General features: G+C 36.4%; 1 protein-coding gene across 15 annotated transcripts in view; it reads left to right on the top strand.

Moving 5' to 3' along the window:
* The window catches only part of ADGB (androglobin), a 199,920-nt gene that overhangs the window by 114,959 nt on the left and 57,473 nt on the right, over positions 1–27,488 (top strand). For all 15 annotated transcript variants that reach the window (XM_072643645.1, XM_072643646.1, XM_072643647.1 and 12 more), the window contains 5 exons: positions 3,945–4,059; positions 15,579–15,746; positions 17,094–17,229; positions 18,781–18,918; positions 21,013–21,106. In XM_072643645.1, the coding sequence (XP_072499746.1) occupies positions 3,945–4,059; positions 15,579–15,746; positions 17,094–17,229; positions 18,781–18,918; positions 21,013–21,106 (651 nt within the window). The remainder of the gene's footprint in view (positions 1–3,944; positions 4,060–15,578; positions 15,747–17,093; positions 17,230–18,780; positions 18,919–21,012; positions 21,107–27,488) is intronic.

The following is a 27,488-nucleotide window of genomic DNA, read 5'->3' on the forward strand; positions in this document are numbered from 1 at the left end:
TTCATACATACATATTATATATATGTATCATTTATATATATACATGTATCTATGTATCATCCATATATGTATGTATCATTTATATACACACATATGTGATGATTACAAATTATGTATATATACAAAGTGTGTATATATGTGTAAATATATGATTATTCCATATACACATTTCTTACCTCTGAAGGCTAGAGTATAAACCAGGTAAAAGTTATTTGTCCAATAAATAAACTGCCCTGAAGTTTGATATTCCTTAGTTTTTCCTCAGTCCTACTATAAATTTCTTGTTCCATGGAGACGAGCAAGCAGGGGAAGACAAAGTGAAACAGCTACCACAAGAAGAGACCATTCTAAATCAAGGAAACGAGGTTATCATGACTGCTCCCTATTCAGCTATATTCCTGACGTGTTCATGTGTAGGAGGCATCATCAGAATTTGAAAGAGATTTAAGACATGGATAAATTTGCTCAGAATTAGGATAATAAAGAAAAAAAGTGAGCCTTCTTACACCTTTTTTTATTATCTGCTAAAGGAGTTAATCAATCTAGAAAGTAGTGATTGTACTACTAGGGCCAGCCAAAGTTAATGAATTAATCAAGGACTGGTTTTGCTCTTCTATTTCCCCAACAATTGATCATTCAAGGAATTGCTGTTATAAGCCTAGCAATATGCTAGGTCTATGGGGAATATTAAAGGATAAGAAATAGTTGGAGAGGAGCCAAGATAGCAGAGTAGAAAGATCCACATATGCTAGCTCCTAACCCACAGCCCATAAAATACCTGTAAAGAAGAACTCCCAACAAATTCTGGAGCAGCAGAAGCCACAGAACAACAGAGTGGAGGAGATTTCTGTTCCAGAGAGACCTGAAAAACCTACGCCAAGGGTCTGTCACTCACCAGACCCAGAGCACAGCACAGCCCTGCCTTGGCCGCACCGCACAGAGAGGAGCAGATCCAAGCAGGCTTCAGGGACAGAATCTCCAGCAGTCACACAAGTCCCTCCACCCACAGGTGACAAGGGTCAATGACAGGGTCTCTTTGGCTGGTCGAGAGGGGAGTGGGGTGTCCCCATAATTCAGGCCCCCTCGGGAGGCAGCAGCAGGGGTGGCAGACAGGGGCTCCCCAAGCAGGCAGGAGCCTGGATCCATTGTTGAAGATCTCTGCATAAACCCCCTGAGGGAACTGAGCCCCATGTGGCAGCCCTGCCCCCACCTGAGCACCTGAACTTAATCTCACACTGAATAGCAGCCCTGCCCCCACCCAAAGCCCTGAGGCTGGGGAGGAGCATTTGAATCTCAGCCCCCAAGCACTAGCTGGGTGGATCTGGTGGTGAGGTGGGTGTGGAAAGGAAATCAGAAGTCAAGTAACTGGCTGGGAAAAGGCCCAGAAAAGGGAAAAAAAATAAGACCATAGAAGGTTACTTTCTTGGTGAACAGATATCTCCTCCCATCCTTTCAGATGAGGAAGAACAATGTTTACCATCACGGAAAGACATAGAATTCAAGGCTTCTGTATCCCAAACATCCAAAATAAATATTCAATGGCCTCAGGCCATGGAAGAGCTCAAACAGGATTTTGAAAATCAAGTTAGAGAGGTGGAGGAAAAACTGGGAAGAGAGATGAGAGAGATGCAAGAAAAGCATGAAAAGTAGGTCAACCCCTTGCTAAAGGAGACCCAAAAGAATGCTGAAGAAAATAACACCTTGAAAAATAGGCTAACTCAATTTGAAAAAGAGGTTCAAAAAGCCAATGAGGAGAAGAATGCTTTAAAAAAGCAGAATTAGCCAAATGGAAAAGGAGGTTTAACAGCTCACTGAAGAAAATAGTTCTTTCAAAATTAGAATGGAGCAGATGGAGGCTAATGACTTTATGAGAAACCAAGAAATCACAAAACAAAACCAAAAGAATGAAAAAATGGAAGATAATGTGAAATATCTCATTGGAAAAACAACTGACCTGGAAAATTGATCCAGGAGAGACAGTTTGAAAATTATGGGCCTACCTGAAAGCCATGATCAAAAAAAGAGCCTAGATATCATCTTTCATAAAATTATCCAGGAAAACTGCCCTGATATTCTAGAACCAGAGAGCAAAATAAGTATTCAAGGAATCCACAGATCACCACCTGAAAGAGATCCAAAAAAAAGAAACTCCTAGGAACATTGTGGCCAAATTCCAGACTTTCCTGGTCAAGGAGAAAATGTTGCAAGCAGCTAGAAAGAAACAATTCAAGTATTGTGGGAATACAATCAGGATAACACAAGATCTAGCAGCTCCTACATTAAGGGATCGAAGGGCGTGGAATATGATATTCCAGAAGTCAAAAGACCTAGGACTAAAACCAAGAATCACCTACCCAGCAAAACTGAGTATAATAGTTCAGGGGCAAAAATGGTCTTTCAATGAAATTGAGGACTTTCAAGCATTCTTGATGAAAAGACCAGAGCTGAAAAGAAATTTTGACTTTCAAACACCAGAATGAAGAGAAGCATGAAAAGCTAAACAGCAAAGAGAAGACATAAGGGACTTACTAAAGTTGAACTGTTTATATTCCTACATGGAAAGACAATATTTGTAACTCTTGAAACTTTTCAGTATTTGGGTAGTTGGTAAGATTGCACACACACACACACACACACACACACACACACACACACACAGAGACAGAGAGCACAGAGTGAATGGAATAGGATGGGATCATATCTTAAAAAAATGAAATTAAGGGGTGAGAGAGAAATATATTGGGAGGAGAAAGGGAGAAATGGAATGGGGCAAATTATCTCTCATAAAAGAGGCAAGCAAAAGACTTTTCAGTGGAGGGAAAAAGAGGGGAGGAGAGAGAAAAACATGAAGCTTACTCTCATCACATTCAACTAAACGAAGGAATAAAATGTACACTCATTTTGGTATGAAAACCTATTTTACAGTACAGGAAAGTGGGGGAGAAGGAGATAAGCAGGGTGGGGGGGGATGATGGAAGGGAGGGCAGTGGGAGGAGGGAGCAATTTGAAGTCAACACTCCTGGGGAGGTACAGGATCAAAAGAGAGAATAGAAGCAATGGGGGGCAGGATAAGATGGAGGGAAATATAGTTAGTCTTACACAACACAACTATTATGGAAGTCATTTGCAAAACTACACAGATATGGCCTATATTGAATTGCTTGCCTTCCCAAAGGGAATGGGTGGGGAGGGATGAAGAGAAGTTGGAAGACAAAGTTTTAGGAACAACTGTCGAGTATTGTTCTTGCTACTAGGAAATAAAAAATACAGGTGATGGGGTATAGAAAGTTATCTTGCCCTACAGGACAAAAGAGAAGATGGGGACAAGGGAAGGGAGGGATGTTAGAAGAAAGGGCAGATTCATGATAGGGACAATTAGAATGCTCGGCCTTTTGGGGTGTGGGGAGGGGAGAAATGGGGAGAAAATTTGGAACCCCAAATTTTGTGAAAATGAAATGTTAAAAGTTAAATAAATAAATTTTAAAAAAACAAAGAAAAAAAGAATAAAAAAGAAATAGTCTGGGTCCTTTAGGAGCTTACAGTCTAGTTAAGAAAACAAAAATGAGCTAACAACCATCCAAGAACAATTTAAGTGTTAAGGAGTTCCCTTAGTATGCTCTTGGTACCAGTAGATGTTTTTAAACATTTGAAACAATGAATGGAAATGCTTAATTGAGAACTATTTCTTCACTGTAAAAATGATAAGATCTGGACTCAGTTTCCGTGGTCCTGATCAACTGTATAGTTTTCTTATTTATCTCTTTGGTCTTTGCAATCAGAAAATTATATTCCCATTTGCTTAGATTGTTTACTGGACTTCTTAGCATTTTGAGACTTAGAGGGACACATAGTTGCCCTCTAAATTTGTTTCCTAAAACTAAAAACTAAAACTTTGCTACTTTAAAGAGAATGTTTAGTTATCCTATTCTGTCTTCTCTTTTTAGGCGGCATATGTTAATTTTTACTGCACATTCCCCAGTAGGACATCATATTCACCTGTGCAGCATGGTATCCTTTATCTTTGGAGAAGAAGATGTTGTTATGCCTTATTTTGAGAAGGTACATGTTATAACAATTTCTTTTAGAAGTCTAAAAGTTGTCATTGTTGGCCATTGCTTGTTTTGGGCTACTGAAAACTTTCAGTTGTTTTTTGCACTCAAAACTTGGAACCTGATGGATAAGTACAGAATTGATTCACAAAGAAAATGAAGACTGGATTGTGAACTCCTTGTGAGATGAGACTGTTTCTTTGCCTTTCTTTTTATCCGTAGTGCTTAGCATTGCTTGTTTTTTTTTAAAAATTAATTTATTTGTTTTCAGTTTTCTACAATCACTTCCATATATCTTAGATTTTCTCCCCCTCCCTCCCCACTCCTTGTCCCCTCCTTCCCTCCTCCCTCCCCAAGACAACATACAATCTTATATAGGTTCTACACAAATATTCTTATTAAATACATTTTCACCTTAGTCATATTGCATAGAAGAAGTAAAATGAATGGGAGAAACCATGAAAAACAAAACAAAACATAACATAACACAAGAGAGAATAGTCTGCTTCATTCTGCGATCCAATTCCATAATTCTTTCTCTGGATGTGGAAGGCATTTTGCCTCAGGAGTCCATTGGGAATCTTTTAGATTCTTGCATTGCTGTGAAGGCTAAGTCTATCAGAAAAATTCCTCGCACACACTGGTTTTTGCTGTGTACAAAGTTCTTCTGGTTCTGCTCCTTTCACTCAGCATCAGTTCATATAAGTCCTTCCAGGCCTCTCTGAAGTTTTCTTGTTCATCATTTCTTATAGCACAGTAGTATTCCATTACATTCATATACCACAACTTGCAAAGAGAGCTGCTATAAATATTTTTGTACATGTGGGACCTTTTCCTATTTTTATGATCTCTTTGGGATACAGTCCTAGAAGCAATATTGCTGGGTTAAAGGGTATGCACATTTTTGTAGCCTTTTGGGCATAGTTCTAAATTGCTTTCCAGAATGGTTGAATCAGTTCACAGCTCCACCAACAATGAATTAGTGTTCCAACTCTCCCACATCTTCTCCAACATTTATCATCTTCCTGTTTTGTCATGTTAGTCAATCTGATAGATGTGATATGGTACCTCAGAGTTGTTTTGATTTGCATTTCTCTAATCAATAGTGATTTAGAGCATTTTTTCATATGACTAGTTAGCTTTGATTTCTTTCTCTCAAAACTGCCTATTCATATCCTTTGACCATATATCAATTGGGGAATGACTTGTATTCTTGCACATTTGACTCAGTTCTCTATATATTTTAGAAATGAGGCCTTTATCACAGACACTATTTGCAAAATATTTTTCCCAGTTTTCTGCTTCCATCCTAATCTTGTTTGCATTGGGTTTGTTTGTGCAAAAACTTTTCAATTTAATGTAATCAATATTATTCATTTTGCATCTTATAATGTTCTCTATCTCTTGTTTGGTCAAATATTTCTCCATTCTCCATAAATCTGACAAATACATTATTCCTTGCTCCCCTAGTTTGTTTATAATATCAATCTTTATACTTTGATCAGGTATCCATTTGGACTTTATTCTTGTGTACAGTGTCACGCATTGGTCTATGCCCAATTTCTGCCGCAGTATTATCCAGTTTTCCCAGCAGTTTTTGTCAAACAGTGAGTTCTTATCCCAGAAACTGGAATCTTTGGGTTTATCAAACAGTACATTGCTATATTCATTGAATACTGTGCCATGAGTACCTAACCTATTCCATTGGTCTACCCCTCTATTTCTTGGCCAATACTAAGTGGTTTGGATGATTTCTGCTTTATAATACAATTTGAGATCTGGTAGGGCTAGGCCACCTTCCCTAGCCTTTCTTTTCATTCATTCCCTTGATATTCTGGACCTTTTGTTCTTCCAGAGGAATTTTGATATTATTTTTTCTAGCTCTAGAAAATAATTATCTGGTAGTTTGATTGCTATGGCACTGAATAAATAAATTAACTTAGGTAGAATTGTCATTTTTATTATATTAGCTTGGCCTATCCACGAGCAGCTGATGTTTTTCCACATACTTAGATCTGACTTTAATTGTGAGAAAAGTGTTTTTTAATTGTGTTCATATAATACCTACGTTTGTTTTGGCAGGTAGACTCCCAGGTATTTTATAGTGTCCACCGTAGCTGTAAATAGGATTTCTCTTTCTGTCTCTTGCTGTTAGGCTTTGTTAGTAATATATAGAAATGCAGATGATTTATGTGGGTTTATTTTGTAACCTGCAACTTTCCCAGAGTTGTTTATTATTATTATTATGCTATATTATGATTATTATATTATGATTCTCTGGGATTCTCTAGGTATATCATATCATCTGCAAAGAGTGATAAGTTAGTTTCTTCTTTTCATATTCTAATTCCTTTAGTTTCTTTTTCTTCTATTATTGCTAAAGCTGACGTTTCTAGTACCATATTGAATAACAGTGGTGATAATGGACATCCTTGTTTTACCCCTGATCTTATTGGAAATGCATCTAGCTTATCCCCATTATAATGCTTGCTAATGGTTTTAAGTAGATACTTCTTATTATTTTATGGAAAACTCCATTTGTTCTTATGCTCTCCAGTGTTTTCAATGGAATGTTTATTGTATTTTGTCAAAAACCTTTTCTGCATCTATTGAGATAATCATATGGTTTCTGTTGGTTTTATTATTGATATGATCAATAATGCTGATAGTTTTCCTAATATTGAACCAGCCCTGCATTCCTGGTGTAGATCCTACCTGATCATAGTCTATTATTGTCATGATGAGTTGCTGTATTATTTTTCTAATATATATTTTTTTTAACATTTTTACATCTATATTCATTAGAGAAATTGGTCTATAATTTTCTTTCTCTGTTTTGGCTCTTCCTCATTTAGGTATCAGAACCATATTTGTATCATAAAAAGAATTTGGCAGGACTCCACCAATTTTCACAAATGGTCTACATAGTAATGAAATTAATTGTTCTTTAAACATTTGATAGAATTCACTTGTAGATCCATCTGGCCCTGCAGATTTTTACCTAGGGAATTCCTTGATGGCTTGTTCAATTTCTTTTTCTGAGATGGGGTTATTTAAGTATTCAACTTCCTCTTCTATTAATCTGGGCAATTTATATATTTTTAAATATCCATCCATCTCACTTAGATTGTGCATACAGTTGGACAGAGTAATTTCTAGTTATTGTTTTAATTTCCTGCTCATTGGAGGTGAGTTCACCCTTTTCATTTTTGATATTGGTAATTTGGTTTTCTTCTTTATTTTTTTAAATCAAATTGATCAAAGGTTTTTCAATTTTATTGGTTTTTTCATAAAACTCTTAGTTTTGTTTATTAGTTCAAAAGTTTTCTTAATTTCAGTTTTATTAATTTCTCCTTTGGTTTTCAGTATTTCTAATTTGGTATGTACTTGGAGATTTTCAATTTGTTCTTTTTCTGGATTTTTCAGCTTCATGCCCAATTCATCGATCTCCTCTTTCTTTATTTTATTCATGTAGGTGTTCAATGATATAAAACTTCCCCCTTTGCAGGATCCCCTAAGTTTTGGTAGGTTGTCCCTTAATTGTCATTCTCTTGAATGAAGTCATTGATTGTTTCTATGATTTGTTGTTTAACCTACTCATTCTTTAGGATTAGGTTATTTAGTTTCCAATTAATTTTTGGTCTATCTATCTTTTGGCCTTTTGTTACATATAATTTTTATTGCATTATGATCTGAGAAGAATGCATTCACTAACTCTGCCTTTCTGCACTGGATTGTGAGGTTTTTATGCCCTAGTACATGGTCAGTTTTTGTATATGTGTCATGTACTGCTGAGAAAAAGGTATATTCCTTTCTATCCTCATTCAGTTTTCTCTACAGATCTATCATCTACCTTATCCAGAGTTTTATTCACCTCCTTAACTTCTTTCTTGTTTATTTTGTGGTTAGATTTATCAAGTTCAGAGAGGGGGAGGTTGAAGTCCCCTGCTATGTATTGCTGTGTATTTTTTTTCTATAACTCCTTTACCTTCTCCTCTAAGAATCTGGATACTATACCACTTAGTGCATATATGTTTAGTAATGATATTGCCTCATTGTCCATGGTGCCTTTTAGCAGGATATAGTTTCCTTCTTTATCCCTTTTGATTAGATCTATTTCTGGTTTTGCTTTGTCTGAGGTTAGGATTGCTACCCCTGCTTTTTTTACATCAGCTGAAGCATAATATATTCTGCTCCAACTTTTTACCTTTACCCTGTCTGTATTCCCCTGTTTCAAATGTGTTTCTTGTAAACAACATATTTTTGGATTATTGTTTTTTTTTTTTTTATTTAGCTTTTAACATTCATTTTCACAAAATTTTGGGTTACAAATTTTTCCCCTTTTCTCCCCTCCCCCCCCCAAATGCCAAGCATTCTAATTGCCCCTATGACCAATCTGCTCTCTCTTCTATCATCCCTCTCTGCCCTTGTCTCTGTCTTCTCTTTTGTCCTGTAGGGCCAGATAGCTTTCTATACCCCTTTATCTGTATTTCTTATTTCCTAGTGGTAAGAACATTACAGTTGATCCTAACACTTTGAGTTCCAACTTCTTTAGCTCCCTCCCTCTCCACCCCTTCCCTTTGGAAGGCAAGCAATTCAATATAGGCCAAATCTGTGTAGTTTTGCAAATGACTTCCATAATAGTTGTGTTGTATAGGACTAACTATATTTCCCTCCATCCTATCCTGTCCCCCATTACTTCTATTCTCTTTTGATCCTATCCCTCCCCATGAGTGTTGACCTCAAATTGCACTCTCCTCCCCATGCCCTCCCTTCTATCATCCCCCCCCACTCTGCTTATCCCCTTATCCTCCACTTTCCTGTATTGTAAGATAGGTTTTCATACCAAAATGAGTAGGCATTTTATTCTTTCCTTTAGTGGAATGTGATGAGAGTAGACTTCATGTTTTTCTCTCACCTCCCCTCTTTATCCCTCCACTAATGAGTCTTTTGCTTGCCTCTTTTATGAGAGATAATTTGCCCCATTCAATTCTCCCTTTCTCCTCCCAATATCTTTCTCTCTCACTGCTTGATTTCATTTTTTTTTTAAGATATGATCCCATCCTCTTCAATTCACTCTGTGCACTCTGTCTCTATGTGTGTGTGTGCGTGTGTGCATGTGTGTGTGTGTAATCCCACCCAGTACCCAGATACTGAAATGTTTCAAGAGTTACAAATATTGTCTTTCCATGTAGGAATGTAAACAGTTCAACTTTAGTAAGTCCCTTATGACTTCTCTTTGCTGTTCACCTTTTCATGGTTCTCTTCATTCTTGTGTTTGGAAGTCAAATTTTCTTTTCAGCTCTGGTCTTTTCATCAAGAATGCTTGAAAATCCTCTATTTCATTGAAAGACCAATTTTTCCCCTGAAGTATTATACTTAGTTTTGCTGGGTAGGTGATTCTTGGTTTTAGTCCTAGTTCCTTTGACTTCTGGAATATCCTATTCCATGCCCTTCGATCCCTTAATGTAGAAGCTGCTAGATCTTGTGTTATCCTGATTGTATTTCCACAATACTTGAATTGTTTCTTTCTAGCTGCTTGCAATATTTTCTCTTTCACCTGGGAGTTCTGGAATTTGGCCACAATGTTCCTAGGAGTTTCTCTTTTTGGATCTCTTTCAGGCGGTGTTCTGTGGATTCCTTGAATATTTATTTTGCCCTCTGGTTCTAGAATCTCAGGGCAGTTTTCCTTGATAATTTCATGAAAGATGATGTCTAGGCTCTCTTTCTGATCATGGCTTTCAGGTAGGCCCATAATTTTTAAATTGTCTCTCCTGGCTCTATTTTCCAGGTCAGTTGTTTTTCCAATGAGATATTTCACATTATCTTCCATTTTTTCATTCTTTTGGTTTTGTTTTGTGATTTCTTGGTTTCTCATAAAGTCATTAGCCTCCATCTGTTCCATTCTAATTTTGAAAGAACTATTTTCTTCAGTGAGCTTTTGAATCTCCTTTTCCATTTGGCTAATTCTGCTTTTGAAAGCATTCTTCTCCTCATTGGCTTTTTGAACCTCTTTTGCCAATTGAGTTAGGCTAGTTTTCAAGGTGTTATTTTCTTCAACATTTTTTTGGGTCTCCTTTAGCAGGGAGCTGATTTGCTGTTCATGCTTTGACTTCATGTCTCTCATTTCTCTTCCCAGCTTTTCCTCCACCTCTCTAACTTGATTTTCAAAATTCTTTTTGAGCTCTTCCATGGCCTGTGCCCATTGAGTGGGCTGGGACACAGAAGCCTTGATTTCTGTGTCTTTGCCTGATGGTAAGCATTGTTCTTCCTCATCAGAAAGGAAGGGAGGAAATGCCTGTTCACCAAGAAAGTAACCTTCTATAGTCTTATTTCTTTTCCCTTTTCTGGGCATTTTCCCAGCCAGTGACTTGACCTCTGAATATTTTCCTCACACCCACCTCACCTCCTGATCCTCCCAGCCAGTGTTTGGGGTCTGAGATTCAAATGCTGCTTCCAGCCTCAGGGCTTTGGGCGGGGGCAGGGCTGCTATTCAGTGTGAGATTAAATTCAGATGCTCAAGTGAGGGCAGGGCTGCCTCTCAGGCTCAGTTCCCTCAGGGAGTTTATGCACAGACCTTCAACAATGGATCCAAGCTCCTGCCTGCTTGGGGAGCCCTGGTCTGCCGCTGCCCCTCAGCTTCTGTCTCCCGAGGGGGCCCAAGGCATGGGGGCACCCCACTCCCCCCTCAACCCTCCAAAGGGACTCTCTCACAGACCCCCATCACCTGTGGGTGGAGGTACTTGTGCGGCCGCTGGAGATCCCGTCCCTGAAGCCCGCTCGGATCTGTTCCTCTCGGTGCCGCGGCCACGGCAGGGCTGTACTCAGCTCCCAGTCCCGGCGCCCAGTCCGCAGCACGAAGGACCTTTTACGAGAGGTTTGCAGGTCTCTCCGGAACAGAAATCTCCCTCGCTCCAATGTTCTGTGGCCTCTGGGTGCAGAATTCGCCGTGAGTTACTTCTTTGTAGTTGTTCTATGGGTTGTGGGTTCGGAGCTATGTGTATGTGCGTCTTTCTACTACGCCATCTTGGCTCCGCCCCCCTGGATTATTGTTTTTAATCCATTCTGCTATCTACTTCCATTTTATAGGAGAATTGATCCCATTCGCAGTCTTGATTACTATCTATGTCTTTCCCTACATCCTCTTTCCCTCATTTATGCTTTTACTTCTCCCTTCTTCTGTCCCTCCACAATAGACTTTTAATTTTTGACTACTGCCTCCCTCAGTCTTCCCTTCATTCTTTCAGTTCCCCTCCCTTTTACTTCCCTTTTTCCTTAGTATTTCTTCCCTCCCTTTTAGTCTCACCTCCCTTTTCTTTTCCCTCTCCCCTCCTACTGCCTACAGAGCTAGTTAGATTTCTGTACTTAACTGAGTTTGTTGTTCTCTCCTTGAACCCAATCAGATGAGAGTAAGTCTCAAACAATACTTATCTCCCTCCCCTCTTTATCTTTAATGTAATATGCTTTTGTGCCTCTTCCTGTGATGTAATTTACCTTTTTCTACCTCTTCCTTTTCACGTCTTCCATTGCAATCCTTTCTTAACCTTAAATCACATTTTTATCATCACATCATTTAATTTATACCCACTCCCTCTTTCTATGTATATCCCATTTAAATATCATGATAAATATACAAGTATTTGTATATTTGTCAGGATTAACAAATATCATCTTCCCTTATACAGATGTAAACAGTTTGGCCATATTGAATAACAAGTTTTTTTCCCCTGTTTACCTTTTTATGCCTCTCTTGAGACTTGTGATTGAAGATCAGATTTTCTGTTAAGCTCTGGCCTTCTCATCAGAAACATCTTATTTCATTGAATGTTCATCTCTTTGCCTGAAATATTATGCTCAGTTTTACTGGGTAATTGATCCTTGGTTGTAGTCCCAGCTCCTTTGCCTTATGGAATATCATATTCTAATCCCTCTGATCTTTTAATGTAGAAGTTGCAAGGTCCTGTGTGATCCTGACTGTAGTTCCTTGATATTTGAATTGTTTCCTTCTGGCTGTTTGCAGTATTTTCTCCTTTACTTGATAGTTCTGGAATTTGGCAACAGAATTCCTTGATGTTTTCCATTTGGAATCCTTCTCAGGAGGTGGTGGGTGGATTCTTTTGATGACTGTTTTGCCCTCTGGATCTATGACCTCTGGGCAGTTTTCTCTGATGATTTCTTGGAAGATATTGTCCAGGTTCTTTTATTCATCATGACTTTCCAGTAGACCAATAATTCTTAAATTTTCTTTCATGAATCTGTTTTCCAGGTCAGTTGTTTTTCCAATGAGGTATTTTACATTTTCTTCTATTTTTTCATGCTTTAGATTCTGTTTGACTGATTCTTGATGTCTCATAACATCAGTACCTTCTACTTGTCCAATTCTAGTTTTTAATAGACTGTTTTTTTCAGTTAACTTTTGTATCTCCTTTTCCATTTGTCCAACTCTTCCTTTTAAGGAATTATTTTTCCCAGTTAGGTTTTACACTTCCATTTCCATTTGTCCAATTTTCCTATTAAATTCTTCTCTGATTTCTTTTTTCACATATTTTTAAAACCATTGGCCAGTTTTTCTTCTATTTCTCTAATCTGGCTTTTAAAATCCTTCTTGACCTCTTCCAAGAATGCTCTTTGGGCTTGAAGTTTTTGAAGTTTCAGATGGGAGTACAGTCTCAATGCTGACCTCTTCCATATTCATGTTTTGGTCTTTGTCCCTATAGAAAGATTCTGTGGTCTTTTCTTTTCTGGTTTGCTTCTTGCTCCTGGCTCGTAAAGTGGATCTCTGCTTCTGGGGTACAAGGGTCTTTGTCCCACATTTCTTGTGCTTAGAACTTGAGTCTTTGTGTATTGTGGCCTCTGATTCTTTCAACTAGAAGCTAAAATGCTGCAGCTTACCTGGTGCTGAGATGGCTGATGTGCCAAAGCAGAGGCCCGATAAAGTCTTTCTCAGTTTCCCTGGAGTTACCCTGAAGCTCACTGTGTGAAGTGTGCTAGAGGGGAAGTCTGGTTGCAGGAGGTTTAGTCTCCTGAGCTAGAGCATAGACAGGCTCAGTGGTTTGTGAACCCTGTCTACACTAGTGTCTTCCCAATTCCCCTGGCTGTGCTGTGGCACTGCTGGGGTCCTGGGGTTGGCACTCATGGGCTCCACTCCCTGGGTCTCGGAACCACCTCATAGTTTGCTGAGGTAGGTCTGTCTGGGGCAGCTCTGGTCCTGTACTGGTCTCCTTCAGCCACAGCAGGAGGGACTTCTCTTTGGGATTTTCCTAGCCTCATGGGCTAAAAGACTGTTTACCCCTTTGGCTGATCCCACTGTTCCAGGATTTTTCCTAGGGAAGCAGTCTCTGGGTTTTTCAAGGTCAATAAAGGGAGAGGAATAGCATTTATTCATTACTCTTCCATATTGGCTGCCAGAAGTTCAAGTAGGTGACTTACAGACATTTAATCTATGGGCTGATAGTCTCAGGATTGGCTGCTGCAGTTACCTGGGGTTCTGCAGTTCTCTCACTCAGTTCCCCTGGACTCCTGTCCTGGGTTGATATGTTTGAGAATCTGCAGTGTGGTTTCTGCTTCATGTTGCCTGGGGCTTCCTGCTCGACTTTACTATGGTGGGGTCTGCACTGGTACAGCCTGTGCACTGTGCACTCCTCTAGCCCTGTGCAACAGATCCTTCCCGTCAACCTTCCAGGCTTTTTTGGGCTTCAAGTCTGGCACATTATATCTCCTATTGGATTCTGCCACTCTAAAATTTGTTCAGATTCTTTTTTTAGAGGTATCAGAAGGAGTTTGTCTTAGAACTTATGTGAGTACTTGCTCTCAGCCCTCCATCTTGACTCTGCCCACCTTAGCATTGCTTGTTGATGGACTAAAATATCTTCATTTTATTGAGATAAAATATAAAATTTAAAATATGATTTTCATGCAAGGGACTTCTAAACTATAATATAAACAAGTAAAGCAAACTATTATTTCTTTTATCATTTAAATTTCATAAGTTTTAAAACAAAATATGACTGAGATATTCCCAGTGATAACTTAATGCATCGAATTATGAACAAGGCATTTTGATAGTCTTGGAAATACAAAGACAAAAATAAGATAATCCCTCCTTTCAAGGAGTTTAGCTTTTACTGCAATATGAAATTAAATCCAACTCAGGGTAGTAGATGCAAGATTTTAAGGCATACCTATATTAACACTTGAAAAGGTAACAAGATTGAACAGCATCCACAAGCACCATAATTCAAGAAAGCACTTAAAGAGTTTGTGGAAGCTTTGTATGAGATGTAATCTGATACCTAACCTTTCAATTTCAACAAATAATTCAGTTATTTTTTCCTTGGATTTAAAAAAAAAGGGGGGGAGAAGTGAACTTGTCAACTCAACTCCCTATGGATTGACAGTTTTTTTCCTGCTCTCTAACTTTTTGTCTCTTTTTAAAAATCTGTAAACTTGAAATGAAGAAGAGGTTTATCCTCCAAAGACACAAAACAAAGGATTAAGCAAGGGATTGTGATCAGACCCAATTTAAATTATGTTGGCTTAATTAAAAATTGTATGGCTGCAAATTTTACCAAAAACTAATTTTTTAGATTAGCCTTGAATGTGTGCTTTGAAACAGTCTATAATATTGAAGCCTCTCAATTTTATATCATTAATATTCATTTCAGTACCAGGTCTGTTGTATCCAGTTGGAGGGTTTAAATATCCAAACGTATATTATAGATGTGGATGGAGTCATTCACTTTTTTGAAGAGCTGATAGGCAGGTATACCTCTTTTTATGCAACTAATGTGCTTCAGAAAATAACCTGAATTTTTAATAAATATTTTTCATGTTAATTGTCATTTTCATTTCTTAACTGTCTTCTCTTCATTTTTGATTTATTCAGTTAGCATGATTCTTCACCACTTTAGCTTTATGACATGGGAACAATGGCTAATTATATATGAACTATTTGAAAAATGAATTCTTTTAGAGTGTGAATGATTATCCTCTAACATATGTTTCATCCTGTTCTGTCTAATCAAATTTTTATAAATTAGGACAAGGCAAGCAAAATAAAAATTGAAATGTTACAGGATTTTTCAGTATGTGGCATGTTACGACATTTATATTACTTATTTCATCTCAGTGGAAAAGAGCAAAATCATGTCCCTTCTTTGAGTCTATGAATCTGTAACTAAGTAAATAATTGGATGATTTAGCAATTGCCATATTAGTAAAATATGAGAGTCAGTGTGGTGTAATGAATAGAGAGCTGTCCTCAGAGTCAGGAAGAATTCAGGTCAAGTCCTGACTCTGATACGTACTGGCTATGTGATCCTGGTTATGTCACATTTAACTTCTCAAATAGCTCTCTGTAAGGCTAAGTTACAGAAAAGATGCTTCTTTGCATTAGATGAAATTTATCAATATATGAATGAAATCCCATGTTTAGTTTAAAAACTATAGTAGTAGAAATAAAATGGCTGCACTTCAGATAAGATTTTAGTAAATTCTGTTGATAATGTTGTCTGTCATATGTCTCCACAGGAAAGCCTACGATTCGTAGAACATGCTGTGAAAATCTTAAAAGCTCTTGGAACTGTCATGAATAATTTCAGGGATCAGGAAAAACTTTCTGTTGCTTTGAAAGAATTACGGATGGCTCACTATCCTCCAAACCTTAATGATAAGGAGCTATCAGAACAACATTTCAAAGTAAGTGGATGTATGTGTCTTGTTTCTGAAAGGAAGTCACCAGGTTTTAGTTGTATAGCATTTTGTTTTTTTTATTAGTAGATTCTTGGTATGCTATTAAAGGAACCATCTAATTCTATATTCTGAAGTACCTGGATAATTATTTTGTGACCTCATTATTTCCCACTCTCAGTATATCTCAAAGTTATAAGGGACCTTGGTTGCCATCTTGTTCAATACATTACTTAACAGTAATCTTTTCCACCAGAAAAGTGGGTATATGTCCTTTGCCTGAACAGTTGAAATTAAGTTTTGAAGGCTGAGAATAAGTAGGATATGTTTAGGATCCAGGGAATAGATTCCATGGTTCTATGTGTTTATAGATTATCTATGAATATTAATTATAATGTAATACCTTTTAAATAAATCAGAACTTTTTCTGAGTTCACCAAAATCTGTTAATTGCTAAATCTCATTACTTTTTTTTCTCATTCCTCTCTCTCTCCTGGACTTTTTTAAAAATAGAATTTGATCCTTTATACCACTCTCTTAATCTTAAAACTCTTACCTTAGTGCCAGTGGCACAGTGCCCTCTCCTTGTTCTCTTCCTACTTATCTGACTGCTCATGTTCTCTTTTTTGATTTATATTCCTCTTTTGACCTTCTAATTGTGGATATCCTATCCCCTCAAGGCCTTGATTCTGAATCTGTTCTCTTCTATCCTTACCATCATAATTTTAGCAACTTCATCCATTTGTTTTGGTTGGCTTCAATTATGACTCCTGTGCAGACAACTCTCAAATGGTCCAAATCCAGCCTTGGTCTTTCCCTTCATCTCTAGACTTCTGTTTTCAAAAGGCTGTTGGATATTTTCCAACTCTTTCATACCTCAAATATACCACATCCAAAACTGAACTTACCATCTTCATCACACATGTGCACACATACACACATGCAGAATTACTCTTGTGAACTTCCATATTTCTTTTGATATCATTATAAGTTTAACAAGAACAAGAACAATGGCACAGTGATGATGAGGACTGAAAGGTTTCTTTTCTATGATCACCAGTGCTTTGCACATACTAAATACTTCCATATTTGTTGAATTGTGCATGACAATAGTGAGCTAGCTTGAGAGTCAGGAAGACTGAGTTTAAGTCCCATCTCTGACACAAACTGGTTCCAGACCCCAGACAAGACACACCTTTCAGTGCCACCAGGCAACTCTAAGCTTGCAAGATAGATTATTGTAGAAACATCTCCCCACTAGGGGATCTCTACGCACATAAAACCACATTGCAGTTTTTTAATGAGTTTTTTATTAGGGAAATAATCCTAAATCTTTTTGTTTTAACCTATTTGCAGGTTTTCCGTGTTTCTTTATGGCGCTTATTGAAAAAAATATCTGGACTTAGGGCTCTACCCAATTTCAGATTTGCATTCCGAGCTCTGACTTTGGACTTCACCGTACTTGATACCTTTCCAGAAGAGGTTTCTTTAGGTATTAATTTTTAGTCATTGGTTTGATTCTTTTATGGAATTTGTAATAACTAAAGTTCTTGACTGAGACATAACAGAAAAGGAATCTGGAGTAGGAGTTAGAAAATTGGTCCCAGCTCTCAAAGTAAATAGCTTTGGCTAAATCTTTTTACAAAACTGTTTTGGCCTCTAATGATTTACTTATAAAATGATGGTGTGGGACTAGAGCAGGGATTAAATGTTAATCTTTTTTTTTTTTTTGAGTCATAGTCCATTTTCTTTTGAAAGTCTGATGAGGCCTATGGACCCCTTACCAGAATAATGTTTTTAAGCAATGAAAGGAAATGCCAAATTTCAGATAAAAGTTTTTTTAGTAAAAATACATTTTTTCCATACAAATTTTCAGACCCCCAGAAATCTATCCATGAATTGTTTGGATATTCATGGACTCCAGGTTACAAACCCCTAGATGAAATCATCTCTATAATGCTGTCTAGATCTACATTTATTTGATTCTGGAGGATTTGGATTCAAGGTTGATGCCTGGTTTTGCACATAGATAGAATAGGAAATAGCCTACAATTGAAGAGTATTAGGAAGGTCCCTACACCAGCCTCCCAAATGGCTTACTTCTCTTCTATATAGTATTTATTCATCCATTCGATTGTATCTCAAGCCTAGGACCTAGATTGTAATGCCCCAGATTTCTTGTCACAAAAGGAAATAATCTATTAAAATTAATATATGCTAGCCTACAATTGACTTTATGTGGTAAGGAGAATTGTATTTTGGAAGAAATTGCCTAGAGAAGACAAACAACACAGAGTAAAGAAAAACCCTCAATATAGACAGTGCTTTTTTGTTTGTTGTTTTTCCCAGTCATTCCCCCTTAACTCAGGAAAAGAGAAGATAGGAGTTGATGGTTATACCTAACATGTATATAAGGTAGACACAGAATGTGAATATAGGTGTGAATATAGCACCTTCTTTATATATATGTATATCTGACTATATAGATAGATATAGATATCTAGATATCTTGATGTCAATATATAGATGAATCTATATGTATCAGTTACATTTTAAATTTATCAATGTGTTATATGTGTATATATATGTATATATGCATATATAAAAGAAGGTGTCTGTTAGCATGTATGTTTGTATGTAAATATGTTTGTTTACACATATATGTCTGCATGTATATATTTTCTTTGATATGGTAGGAAGAATGTCCACTTTATATACATGTGTGCATTTATGTCTGTATGTGTGTATATATATATAAAAACACATGTATATATATACACACATACATAGACATATGTGTGTGTATTTATTAAGGGGAAACTGCTATATAAATAGCCCTGGGAAAGGTATTATGCAATTTTCATTATACCCTTTTAATGCTAAGATAAGGATTTGAAATTTTCTGTAGGTGGTAATGGAACTTCCTAAATGATTAAAACTGCTTGAAAATCATAGTGCTTGGATAGGCTAAAGGCATATGCTGAAAATTTTATAGAGAAGTTTAAAATAAATTTAATTTCAAGCCATTTTTTTTCTCCCCCAGTGGAATGGATAGATGTTAAATATCCTGTTGCAACAGAAGACAGAAACTATTCTTGTGAAGAATTAGTGGCAGCCATTAGACTGCAAGCTTATTGGAGAGGGGCTTATGTTAGGCTCATCATGAAGGCCAGAAAACCAGGTATACTTTCACATTTAATAAATTGCTAGTGATTTAGTGTAAATAATAGAAAAAATTAGTATAACCAATTAAACTTACTTTGTGGCTATTTCTTTAATAAATGTAATTTCAACCCATGAAATGTCATATTTCTTCAGCCTGTCAATCAGACTCTGTCACGATTCTTTATTCACTTTTACATGTATATGGTTATTAGCATGAAATGGTTCATAGATATTCATAAAAACGAGTGTATGCATGTGCGTGCATGCATGCATGCATGTACTTTGCATTACTTCATTTCAATTCAATACAATTCAAGAAACATTAATTAAATATCTACCCTATATGCCAGGCACTGTGGTAAGCTCTTACAACCAAGCAGAGCTGCTGATGGAGAATGGAGAGTTACCTAGAAAGTTCTGAAAGTTCAGAGTCTTCTATAAAGGAAGGCTTTGAAAGGCATTTATTGCTCTTCTCTCTCACCCTCCAGAGGGGAGAGGCATCTGAGGGAGTTGAAAAGATATCAAAAACTGAGTCAGTTCAGCATGAGATCAGCTTATCCTAGTGGAAGGCATAATGTTTCATGGAGTAGAAACTAAGCAGAGCAGCTGATGGAGAATGAAGAGTTACCTGGAAAAACTTCCTAACATTATTTTTCTGCATTTTAAAAAACATTCCTCCTACTATGATGTCCCATAGGTATCTCAAATATAATACAGTCAGAACAGAATTATCTCTTCCCTCCCTCTCCCCACTTGTATTCCTAACTTTCCTGTTTCTGGGGAGTACCCTATCAGCCTTCCAGGTAGTTAAGTTTGCAACTTCAGAGTCATTCTCAACTTTTCAGTTTAACTCAGTTCCCATATCTAATTAATTGTCATGTCCTATGAATTCACCCTCTACAATGTATCTCATGTGTCACTTCCTCTCCAGTTACACTGCTGTTGCCTAAATTCAGGCCTTCATTACCTTTTGTTTATACTACCATGATAGTTTTTAAAATGATATATCTCTAGTCATTCCCTTCTCCACAGTATCTTCCACATAGCTGCCTAACTAATATTCCTAAAGTAGAAGTCTGGCTATGTCACTCTAGATCAAGGAAATTTAGTAGCTCCCTTTTGCCTCTAGGATAATATGCCAATTATTCTATTTGTCATTTAAAGCCCTTCAAAATCTGACTCAATCCTATCTTTTCAAACTAATTGTACATTATTCCCCCCTTATGTATTCTACATTCTAGCCAAACTTTTAAAATTTCTATTCTGCATAAACAATTCCAACACTCACCTCTGTGCCTAGAATGCTCTGCCCTCTCACCTCTGGCTTTTAGAATTTTGAAGTCTCCTCAAGACAATTCAAATGCCATTTCATACCATGCCTTTTCTGATCATCTTAATTTATTAGTGGCCCTCCCAGTTATTTTGCATTTACTTATCTGTGTGCATACTCTTTCCTACACCCTCCTCCCCCCTAACCTCCTTGAGGGCTGGGATAATTTTGATTTTTTTATTTTATTTTTTTATTTGTATCCTCAGTACCTACACATTGCCATAAGTAAGTGCTTAAGAAATGCTTGTTGAATGAATGCTTTAAACCTTAGTTATACTCCATGTGCTTCATTACATGAATGTGCCAATATTGTTTTAACCATATCTCTGTTGGATATTTAGGTTGCTTCTAATTTTTGCGGTTAGGGTCCTTTAGATGATATGTTGGTTAGACTGATTTCTTAGATGTGAAAATTTATGCTGTATCTCAGAGAGTGAAAAGAAATGGTCTTTTCATATAAATCTTGATTATAATAATTTGGTTGATTCAATTGGTATTTTATGAGTTATGAAAAAAGGGGAAGGAAAATGCACTGAAGTACAAGGTTGTACTGGGAGTTGAGACTCGGGCTGTAGTACTGGTTCTGCCGCTAACAAAGTTTGACTTCATGCAAGTTGCTTCTATTGAACTCAGTATTTTCAGCTATAAGATAAGACAATTGTAAGATATATATATATATATATATATATATATATATATATATATATATATATATATATATATATATATATAAGCCCCTTATAGATTTTAAGTTCTTTGATTTCTTCTTGTGATTTTCAGGCACACGGCAAAATCTTGAGGTTGCAGACACTTTACAAAAGCTTTGGAATTTGCTGGATTTCAATCTAGAACAATATTCTGTCTCTCTCTTAAGGTAAAGCCATTTCCATACTGTATTGACAAGCATCATCTCTTTATAACAACTGAATCCCTAAAATATTTATCTAAATTATTTGAGAAAATACCATAATGACTCAGACTAATTTTAATCTAGTATGGTGCCAGCTTTAAAAGTAGTATCTCTAGCCTTTGCTGCATTTCAGCATTTGAGTATTATGGTATCCTTCATTCATAAGTTGCTATCATGATGACCATTTTTTAATGAGAAGCTTAATTTCTGTGTATTTGTTTTTATACATCTCCAAGTATTAGCCTAGTAGACACTTTAAAACCAAAATAAAGCTGTTTCCAATTTAGTTAACCAGTTTGACAAAACACCATGCCTACATTGGAATATTTAAACTTCTCTCCAAATGTTGAAGTGATAACGAAGAATCTTTTATTCTTCCCTCTGTTGAATTAAAATATGGCAGGGTCATTCATATAAAGCTTAAAGGGACCCTCTAGTTCAGTGCCTTTATTTTATAGATGAGGAAACTAAGACTGGGGTTATGTAACTTGATGAAAAATAACACAACTACTCAGTTTCAGAGGCAGAATTTGAAGCAAATTCTTCCCAACTTCAGTTATAAAGGCTGGACTCTAAGCAATAGATTTGTAGTTGGTTTTGCTGCCTTCTCACTGTGTGACACTTAGGCAAGCTCCTTTACTTCTCCATCTCTGTTTCCCCATCTGTAAAATAAAAGATTTGGGTTATTCCATCTCTCCAAGTTTATAAAAGGGTAAGTTCTTATGCTGTGTACATCAGTGCTACCACCACAATCCTTCTCCTTCATCTTAGTCTCTTTTGATCTTTTACAGCCTCCCAATCCATTTCTCTCTTCATCAGATGAAAGATTCATTTTTTCTGCTCCTGCTTCAGGTTGTCCTCATAACCTATCGCTTTAATCAGCTCCTTTACTCTGTGAGTCTGTACCCTGTCTTGCCTTCTTTTTAAAGTTCCTTTAAAGTCATATTTAAAACAACAATATTCCTCAAGCTGCTCTCTCTGCTCCTTACAAGTAGATTTAATGTGTGCTTTGTTCACTTATTTCCTCCTTTGACTCTTTTTTCATACTATCTAAGCCATATGATGAAGCATTGGACTTGTTCAAATCCTGGTTCTTACATTCATTGTACATTGTACATTTACATCTTTGTAATCATGGGCCAGATGCTTAATTTCTCTGAAGCTATTTACTCTTCTTTAAAATTGGGATGTTAATATTTGTGCTAAAGTATCTCTCAGGGTTGTTGAAAAGAAAGTATTTTGTCAATCTTAATGGATCACATAAATATAACCTATTAATTTTTTATTTACAGAATGTCCCATTTCCTTTGCATTTTAAAAACTTCTAGTTAATTAATTTTGTTGATTTTTTTTATTTAAAAACTTCAAATTGCTAAGTAAAAACTATGATTTTGCTAACAGCAGGACTCTTTAACCTCGGTCCCCATGCATATAACCTCAGCATGCCACCCAATTTTTGGATGTCTTAGAAGTTGGCTGTTCAGGTGCATAACTACAGCCTTTGCATGCTCTTTTTTTTTCGCATTAGTCATGTTGTAAATAAGAATTAGAACTCATGGGAGAAACCACAAGAAAAAAGAAACAAAAAATAAAAAGAAAGAGAGAGAGAGCAAATAGTATGCTTTGATCTGCATTCAGACTCCATAGTCCTTTTTCTGGATGTAAATAGCATTTTTCCTCATGAGTCTTTTGAAGTTGTCTTAGATCCCTGCATTGCTGAGAAGAGCTAATTCTATCAAAGTTAGTCGTCTGGCAAATGTTGCTGTTACTGTGTACAATGTTCTCCTGCTTCTGCTCCCTTCACTCAGCATCAGCTCATGTAAGTCTTTCCAGGTTTTTCTGAAGTTTGCCTGCTCATCATTTCTTATGAAACAGTAGTATTCTATTACATTCATATAGCTCAACTTGTGCAGCCATTTCCCAATTGATGGGCATCCTTCCATTTCCAATTCTTGGCCACCACAAAAAGAGCAACTATAAATGTTTTTGTACATGTGTGTCCTTTTCTTTATGATCTTTTTTGGGATACAGACCCAGAAATGGCATTACTGGTCAAAGGGTATGCATATATTTATAGCCCTTTGTACATAGATCCAAATTGCTCTCCAGAATGATTAGATCACAACTACACCAACAACGCATTAGTGTTCCAATTTTCCCACATCTTCTCCAACATTTATTATTTTTCTGTTTTGTCATGTTATCCAATCTGATAGGTGTTATGTGGTACCTCAGCATTGTTTTGATTTGCATTTCTCTAATCAAGAGTGATTTAGGGAATTTTTTTCCTATGATTATAGGTAGCTTTAATTTCTTCCTCTAAAAACTGTCTGTTCATACCCTTTGACTGTTTATCAATTGGAGACTGACTTGTATTCTTATAAATTTGAGTCAGTTCTCTATATATATTAGAAATGAAACCTTATAAAAAATAAAAGTCCTATGTGGCCCCTTTCCCTAGTGATGATGGTAGGTTGATAGAAAAGGACCACTATGGATAAGAATAAAAGTTTTTAGATTGTCAACATGCTTTTTTTTTTTAACTCTAGATTCTCTAAATATGAGATTTCTGTCCAATGACCAAAAAACTGCCATACTGTGGGAAGAACTAAACTATGTAAATTAAGGCAACTTGGAGGTTCCATCTTATGCCCATCATATTGACAAAGATGACAAATGAGAAAAATGATAAATGTTAGAAGGGCTACAGGAAAATAGTTATACAATACTGTGTTGTTAGAGCTGAGAATTGGTTGGACCATCATCACTGGGGAAAGGGGCCACAGAGGACCAAAAAGTTATTTATTTTTCTTTAATGGCTTTTTATTTCAAGGAATTTTATGATTTTTCTCCTTTTTCGTACTGATTAAATGATTAACCTCTGTTTATCTCTTTAATTACTGTAGTATAAAAATACATAGAGGTGGTATTAGTAGAATCAAGTCATCTTTGGCTTTCTTAGCCCTGAGTAAATTGACCCTTCTTAACCAATTTAGGCCACACTCTATCCTTAGAAGAACTTTATTTTCCAGGAAATCCAGAATCCTCATTATCATATGCATTATTCATATTTTCTTCTCCCTCTCCCCCCCATTTATGCCCTCCTTTATTCTCAAGGCCTATCCAACTTGTTCCCATCTTTCAAGGTCCAGATTGAGTCCTTGACAACTTTAGTCCATATTATTTCCCTTCCTGATCTTGCAAAACCCTCAGTCTCTGTTCCATACATGTTGCATTTATGTATAGTCAATTTAGCATTTTCTAATTTATTCATGTGTAAGACTTGTCCTTCTCAACAAGACTATGCAAGAACCGTAATACATACATCTTTTGTATCTCCTGTTATTCCTATAATTAATGATCAGTTAAGTATCTACTATGAGATGAGTAAGGCAGTTAGGTGGTGCAGTGGGGATAGAGCATTGGGCCTGGAGTCAGAAATACTTATCCTCCTGAGTTCAAATCTAGCCTGAGACTCTTACTTAGCTGTGTGACCCATAACAAGTTGCTTAACCTTGTTTGCTTCAGTTTCCTCATCTGTAAAATGAATTGGAGAAGAAAATGGCAAATTATTCCAGTATCTTTGGCAAGAAAACCACAAATAGGCTCTTGAATAGTTGGACACAACTGAAAAACAACTGATCAACAACATTTAAAAGTGGGGTAGCGAGGTAGCTCAGTGTATAGAGTGTTAGGCCTTTTGTCAGGACAACTCTTATTCCTAAATTCCAATCTAATCTGAGACATTTGCTCTCTGGGTGATGCTGGGCAAGTCATTTAACCCTGTTTGCCTTAGTTCCTCATCTGTAATATGTACTGGAGAAGGAAATGGCAAATCATTCTAGTATCTTTTCCAAGAAAACCCCAAAATGGGGTCATGAAGAGTCAGAAACCACTGAAATGACTAAACAACAAGTGAGATAAGCACTTGTCATGTGTCATGCTGTGAAAGAAAACACAGATAAAAAATCCCAAGAAAAATAAAGAAAAGGCATGCTTTGAAATGCATTTGGTTTACATCAGTTCTTCCTCTGGAGATGAATAGCATTTTTCATCGTATGTTCTTCAGAATTATCTTGGATCATTGTATTGCTGAGAATAGTTATGTTATTCACAGTTGATGGTCATACAATATTTATGTTACTGTATACATTGTTCTGGTTCTGCTTATGTCATTTTGTATCAGTTAATGTAAGTCTTTCCAGGTTTTCATGGCAGCATCATGCTTGTAATTTCTCATAGGACAATAGTATTCCATTGCAATCATATACAACAGCTTGTTCAGCCATTCCCCAACTGATGGACATCTCCTCAATTTCCAATTCTTTGCCACCACTAAAAGAATTGTCATAAATATTTCTGTACATATGAGTCCTTTTCCTTTCAGTTTTTTAATCTCTGTGGGATATAAACCTAGTCGTGGTATTCTTGGTCAAAAGGGATATTTTTCTAGCCCTTTGGGAACAGTTCCAAATTGATTTCTAGAACAGTTGAATGTTCTATCAACTCTATCAACAAATTAGTGTCCCAGTTTTCCCACATCCTGTCCAACATTTGTCATTTTCCACTTCTGTCATATACTCAGTCTGAAAGATGTGAATTGGTAGCACAGAGTTGTTTTAATTTGCCTTTGTCTAATCAATAAATTTACAGCATTTTATATGACTGTAAATAACTTATTTCTTTGTCTGAGTCTGAAAACTAACTGTTCATATGCTTTTATCAATTGAGAAATATCTCATTTATATAAATTTGACTCTGTAATTTATGTATTTCAGAAATGAGACCTTTATCAGAAAATCTTGCTATAAAATTTTTTTCACATTAATGATGACTATGCATTTCCCTCCATCCTATTTGCCCCATTTATCCTACTCTCTCACTCTGTTCAACCTGTCCATTCTCAAAAATGTTTTGTTTCTGACTTTTATTTACCCCAAAGCTCTCCCTTCTATAAGGCTCCCTCCTCTTATCTCTTCCCCTTCTACTTTTCTATATGGTGAGACAGATTTGTACACCTTACTGAGTGTGTAGGTTATTTCCTCTTTAAGCCAATTGTAGTTCATACTCTTCTCTCCTTCCACTTCTCCCATCTTTACCTCCATTTAAAATCTCTTTGACACCCCTTTTATATCAGATAATTTACCCTGTTATACTTCTCCCTTTCCCCATCTTCTTTTTCTCCCCTTTATTTTATCTTTTAAAGATAATCATCCAGTCATATTCAACTCATGCCCATGCACTTTGTTCATGTATACTTGTAACTGCCATAATAATGAGAAAGTTTTTAGGAGTTTAAAGAATCATTTGCCCATGTAGGAATGTAAACAGTTTAATCTTATTGAGTCCTTTATGATTTTTCTTTCCTGTTTACCTCTTTATGCTTCTCTTGAGTTTTGTATTTGAAAGTCAGATTTTCTATTCAGCTCAGGTCTTTTCATCAAGAATGCTTAAAAGTTCTCCATTTCACTGAATTTTCATTTTTCACCTGAAGTTTTATACTCAGTTTTGCCAGTCGGTGATTTTTGCTCATAATCCTAGTTGTTTTAATATACATAATCTAGTCCCTCTGGAATACCATATTCCAAGTCCTCTGATCCTTCAGTGTAGAAATTGCTAAATCTTGTGTTATTGTGACTGTGGCTTCATAATATTTGAATTGTTTCTTTTTAGCTGCTTGCAATATTGTCTCCTTGACCTAGGAGCTCTGGAATTTGGCTATAATATTCCTGGGAGTTTTCATATTTGTGTCTCTTTTAGGAGATGATCAGTGAATTCTTTTTCTTTTTCTATTTTATTTTTGTTTTCTAGAATATCAGGGCAGTTTTCCTTGATAAGTTTTTGAAAGATGATGTCTAGTCTCCCCTCCCCCCTTCTCTTGTTTTTTTTAAATCGTGGCTTTCAAGTAGAACAGTAATTCTTAAATTATACTTCCTGCATCTATTTTCCTTGTCATTTGTTTTTCCAATGAGATATTTTTTATTTTTTTTCATTTTTTTGATTTTTGTTTCTTGATGACTGAGAGAGTCATTAATTTATACTTGCCCAATTCTAATTTTTACAGGGATTATTTTCTTCAGTGAGCTTTTCTACATCCTTATTCATTTGGCCTATTCTACTTTTCAAGGCATTCTTCTTTTCTTTGGATTTTTTAAAAAATTTATTTATTTAACTTTCAACATTCATTTCCACAAAATTTTGGGTTCCAAATTTTCTCCCCATTTCTCCCTTCCCCCTACCCCAAAACGCCGAGCATTCTAATTGCCCCTATCACCAATCTGTCCTCTCTTCTAACATCCCTCCCTTCCCTTATCCCCATCTTCTCTTTTGTCCTGTAGGGCAAGAT

This window comes from Notamacropus eugenii, chromosome 2 (genome assembly GCF_028372415.1).
Source record: "Notamacropus eugenii isolate mMacEug1 chromosome 2, mMacEug1.pri_v2, whole genome shotgun sequence".
NCBI lineage: Eukaryota > Metazoa > Chordata > Mammalia > Diprotodontia > Macropodidae > Notamacropus > Notamacropus eugenii.